The 5,097-nt window shown below is 40.2% G+C and overlaps 2 protein-coding genes across 2 annotated transcripts in view; one reads left to right on the top strand and one right to left on the bottom strand.

The window, feature by feature from the left end:
• Nucleotides 1-949, top strand: part of LOC118335803 (multiple epidermal growth factor-like domains protein 8) — a 1,973-nt gene extending 1,024 nt beyond the window's left edge. Inside the window, exon 4 of the mRNA XM_035672244.1 lies at nucleotides 930-949. Coding sequence (XP_035528137.1) covers nucleotides 930-949 — 20 coding nt within the window. The remainder of the gene's footprint in view (nucleotides 1-929) is intronic.
• trim35-28 (tripartite motif containing 35-28) lies at nucleotides 715-4,740 on the bottom strand. The gene is made up of 6 exons (XM_035672898.1): nucleotides 4,061-4,740; nucleotides 3,422-3,517; nucleotides 3,101-3,331; nucleotides 2,826-2,848; nucleotides 2,447-2,565; nucleotides 715-2,290 (listed from the first exon to the last, which is right to left on the bottom strand). Exons 1-6 carry the CDS (start codon nucleotides 4,481-4,483, stop codon nucleotides 1,755-1,757), a joined length of 1,428 nt encoding a protein of 475 aa, XP_035528791.1. The 5' UTR covers nucleotides 4,484-4,740; the 3' UTR covers nucleotides 715-1,754.
• Between the last annotated feature and the right edge of the window lie 357 nt (nucleotides 4,741-5,097).

The following is a 5,097-nucleotide window of genomic DNA, read 5'->3' as shown; positions in this document are numbered from 1 at the left end:
TTTTCTATTATATAGAACATTTATTTTTTTATTGTCTGTTTGCACCGTGGGTCTGTGTTGTATGTCGTGCATGTATAGCATATTTGACAATAAAGCTGGCTTTTGACTAAACAGAACATACATTTATTACCGAAATTTCTTCCCCCAGTTCAATATAATTCCCATAAATCTTTAATTAAGTGCCCCAAGGGAAGCATTTTCTTTTACCGTCATTAGATAAGTTTAATGTGGTTTTAATTAATGGAACAAAACAATCTTGATTTTTAACATATTTTATTGATTTATATGAAAACAGCACATTAACATTTGTGTATAGATTCAGAGTAGTAGTAGTAGTAGTAGTACTATATCCTACTTCAAAGTATTGCCTAAGCTGTGTCTACTTGACTACTTCCAGGCCATACTTTGTGCAGTGAGTGAGGAAAAGCAACAAATACAATTATCCTAAAACCAACAAACAGCACATAGTCAACCTTTTGACTACAATATTTAAGCAGAATCAACTAAATGAGGACTGCACAGTTAATTAAAATATTAGTAAAATCACATTATGGCTAAGTGCAATACCAAAGAAAACATTTAGTGAAGACCCCAAAAAAAGTTTTTTAGTTAAAATGAAAATTGTGATAAAACAATCATTCCCACTAATCGTGAATTATATTGCAATAGTAAATCAAATATAGTAATAAAATATGTCAAAATACTCACAATATGTTTTTTTTTAATCATACTGTGCAGCCCTAAACTAAATAATATACAAAATAGTAAAAAATTAAAGGCACAATTACAGAGCATAAAGGCTTTGCATTCTTTTGATTCTTAATATGATTAAAATAACTCAAAATGTATCTGAAGATTACAAATAACTAACATAATAACCCCAAGCCACTTAATTACATTCACACATAACTTTTATGTTTTCTTTTCAGAGTTTCCTCAAGTACAATGATACATCAAGAGAGCGGCACTTTTATCAATAATGACCACCACCATCAGCCATGCTCTCAGTTATTTTGGTATCATTTTATATTTTTTACTTTGTGTCAGTGGTAAAGTCACAAAAGGCTGGTTAATGGTTTTCTCCAGTTAAAGCACATCTAAAAAAAAAGTTTGGTCTTCTGCGGATCAGTGTTAGATTTTCACGAATCTCATCTCTAACTTGTGCATCATGCAGCTGCATGGCTTTCAATAACCACATTACACATGTCCTGGCTTTTTTTTTTCACTCGCTGCATGCATGTTTCTGGGGCTTTTTTATGCAGGTGACAGGACAGGAGAAGATAGACAGGAAAGAGAGGAGAGAGAGAGAGAGAGAGAGAGAGGCAGGATAACATGCACCTAAGGGCCTACATTGGGTGCGCACCCAGGTGAGCTACGCATGTATGCATGTTTTAAAGTTGTTTTTAAAGTTCTGACATATTATTTTGACATTAGTCCTTTATGCCTTAAGTCAGTTTCATCATTTCATTGTTTTTGTGAAGGTTTTGACAATGTAAATGTAGTCTTATACATTATTTTAGCATATTTTATGTCCCATTTAACATCTTTATCTATGTATTTTTTTTGTCCTGTACATCTCTTCTAATTGGCTGATATTAATCTTTTATTTGATGTTCTACATAGCATTTAAAGTAATCCTTGTGTGACAGGTAACATGTTGTTGACTTTATCTTGCTTTTAATTAACGTTTAACTAGAAAATTGATTATTCCTGTTTTCAATCAACAACCAATTGCTCTGCAGTACACTGGCGCATCATGAGGTGTGTACGGCTATTTTTCCTGGAGCCATAGTCATTGGCGTAGCATTGAGCCCAGGGCCCAAAATAGGATACATCGTGTCCTCAAACTTGTGTGTAAAAGTGACAAGGTGCTTCGCTGTTCCCCCATCCCAAAACGACACCTCTCCCTTATCTATGTTTAGCTTGACGCGGATCCTTTCGGGACGCTGCTCCACCTGCAGCACCGTACGCTCAGGTGTTGAGGCGGTGTACTCCCCTTTGCTCAGTCCTATGGACCACACACCGCGGTTTGTAGAGAGTGTGAACTTCTTTTTACGGGCCACTGTCGATTTGCACACTCCCACAATCCACTTGGGGTTGTCACCAACAACGACGTCCCACCTGTGTTTCCCAGAGTTGTAACCTTCGGCGCCGAGGACAAAGACACAGGGATCAAAACGCTCCGGGTTGTCAGGGACGGTCAGCCGCTCTGAGCTTTCCTTCACAGCGGTCAGGTCAGCATTCAAGGACAGCCATGGAGAGGCTGTGTTGGGGTTCAACACCACTGGATCTGCACACAGGAAGCCACAAGATTTTAATTATGTTATATCGCTAACATTTGGTGAATATACTAACAAATGTTTGAAGGCTGAAGAAGGCTGGTATTCTTTGCCAATATTCGAGTTCCCCCAGGTCAGTCCCAGCTCCCATGCCGTAATTTACTTACTATATTTGACATGGGCCTGCATGTTCTTCCAGATCTTGAAGCTCAGAGCACCAACATGCTTTCCCATATCCAAAAGAGAGTTGTAAGAAAGGGCAGGGTCTGTATTAGTCCACTGGGCTCTAAAGCAAAGGTGGCAACATGTGTAAGTTAACAGGAGACATTTGTAAATTGGCAAAACAGCAGAAACCTTCAAAACCGAGATCTTCATAAGAGCTGAATAACAAAAATGTGCAACTATGCTGTGCAAAAATGTATTTGAAATATCCAACAACGGTGCAATATACTGTAAATATACGGTGAAATGTACTTTCCAGTCTCCTTCACAGTGGATATTTACACAATTTGTGTGATTGCTCCAGTGAGTTTTGCAGTTACTTACTTTCTTTTTAAATTCTGGAAATTCTAAAACATAAAAGAGAGTGAGAACTGAGATTAGTTTAATGCCATTTTTTTTGGTTAAAAATGCTTAAAAGGACCAGTGTGTAGGATTTAGTGGCATCTGGCGGTGAAGTTGCAGCTGAAACATACCAATGAATATTATATTCCACTTCTGCCAATAGATCCTTTTACACACTGAACCTTTAAACATCAGCGACAAAACAAGGTGCAGGCTAATAAGTTTTATACGTGTGTGGACGAGCTGCCTTCTCTTACCCGCAGCAGGGGCAGATCGTCATTGTCCATCTCATTCTTGATGGTCTCAATGAGCTCGTTCAGAGCAGTAACATTGTTGTTTGTGCTGGTAATGAGCTCCTGTATGGCAGCAATCTTCTCCTCCTCCTCCGCAGCCAGGGCTTTCAGACGCAGAGCTTCTTCAGTGACAAGCGCCTCGTGGAGCCTCTTGAACTCCACCTTGATCTGCTTCTCCGCCTGCCCCGCTTGATACTGTGTTAAGCAAGAGAAGAGCGTGTATGAAATCGAATCTGTGCAGTCTGTAGTGTGCTGTATGTCAGCGAGACGCGACTGTAGCTTTACCTTGATGTACTCCACTGCGTTGCTGAGTTTAAGTGTCGTTTTCTTGTATAACTCCACTTTCTTTTCAAAAATCTGGACTTTGAAGTTCAGCTCCCTCTGCAGAGTGAAAAAGCAGAACATGAGGTAACCAAAACCTGTATTCCATATCCACACCGGGGACTTGCTGGGACACATTAATGGAATTGAGCCATGAGCTGCATTCATGTTGTCATTCTCCTATGTTTAACACTGTAATTCAACAGTTATTCTAATTAAACCCATGATACCAGAGGTCTGTTGCCTGTTGACCTGCACTGACCCAGGATGTGGTTGTTCACTGTGATAGGAAAGTGGGAGCAAAGCAAGAAGAAGTTGCTATTAGCTGTAGTGATGAGCCCAACAGAGAGAATGTACTGTAAGTAGAATATGAAGTAGGATTAGAATTGATCTGATTGATTGAAATTCAGTGAGAAAATTAGGCAGAGGTCTCATGTTAGGCAAGTTGAGAGGGGGCAGGGATTGTGGGATATCTCCCATAATTCAAATATATGTTGGAAATTAAAGTACAACTAGTATTTTAATCCTATTGTCACATTCAAATGTTTTTGTCTTAAGGAAATAAATACTCTGATGAGACGGCAACAGGTCAGGGCTCTTTACCTTGCACATTGGGGCTCCATCTTTGAGCGAAAAGAGCCTGTGCGTGCTGTGCAGACTGACACAGTCCACACACACAGGCTCCTCGTCCTTCTCACAGTAGAGCTCCAGCGGCTTATAGTGCAGGTTGCAGGTGTCCTCACTGGGACGCTTCGTGTTGGGCCTGAAGGTTGAGTGTTTGAGGAAGGTCTCACACGCGTCGCTGAGCGCACGGTTGGAGATATCCTGTCCTCTCTCGAACTCCACCCTGCACAAGGGACACTTCTTGTTGAAATCCAAACTTCTCTGCAGACAGTCCCGACAGAAGCTGTGGGAACACGGCAGCAGCACGGGGTCCCGGAAGATGCCCTGACACACGGGGCAGGTCAGGTCCTGCTGGAGGGGCAAAGCCTCCTCCGGCATTTCTTCATCTATACTTTCAGCCATGGCTTACAGGCCCTCTTCGGTTAACTTTCGTTTTTGGCAGACCCTCAAACCGACGGGTACACACGCACAAATACGCACTCGTCTGCCTCTGTGTGGTATGTCAAGGCTTCAGCTCTTTACTTACGGTTTAAAAACAACGAATAAATAGTATCGTGAACAGGTTTACAGAGTAGAAAAGCCACAAAACTGTACGACTGACGCCTCTTCCGTGTTTCAGCGACTGGCAGCAAAATTGGAGCGTTCATACAACACTGCCCTCTGCTGGAGCTGGGAACAGGAAGCATTATGATCAGTTTCTGCTGGGGTTTATTTCTTTTAATTTATTTTTTATTATTTCAAAGTCATCTTTATTGCAAAAAGGGGGTTACAATTCAGATGTGACTTACAGAGATGTATATATGTAACAGTATACAAACATATAAAACAGTTGTCGGAGCCAGAAATCTAATTAATATAATGTACAACTTCATGGAGAAAAGGTACAAAATTAGGTTTTTTACTGTTGAATTTACATTTATGAATGTGGAATTTTGCCAACAGAATTAATAAATTTATAATGAAGTACATATTTTCTTTACTTTGACTTCTATAAAAGCAAAATACCACATTCTCCC

The sequence above is a fragment of the Morone saxatilis genome, unplaced genomic scaffold, assembly GCF_004916995.1.
Source record: "Morone saxatilis isolate NCDOM2014 unplaced genomic scaffold, NCSU_SB_2.0 Contig24, whole genome shotgun sequence".
Taxonomy (NCBI): Eukaryota; Metazoa; Chordata; class Actinopteri; family Moronidae; genus Morone; species Morone saxatilis.
Note: the sequence above shows the minus strand (reverse complement) of the source record. Positions and strands in the feature narration are given on the sequence as shown.

What these genes read in the sequence shown, in the direction of transcription:
- trim35-28 (XM_035672898.1), bottom strand. Translation starts at nt 4,483, where the DNA reads ATGGCTGAAAGTATAGATGAAGAAATGCCGGAGGAGGCTTTGCCCCTC. An exon ending in ATGGAGCCCCAATGTGCAAG is followed by an intron (nt 3,518 to 4,060) that starts GTAAAGAGCCCT and finishes TTCACTCTGCAG; the next exon opens with AGGGAGCTGAACTTCAAAGT. An exon ending in GCAGGCCCATGTCAAATATA is followed by an intron (nt 2,291 to 2,446) that starts GTAAGTAAATTA and finishes TCCTGTGTGCAG; the next exon opens with ATCCAGTGGTGTTGAACCCC.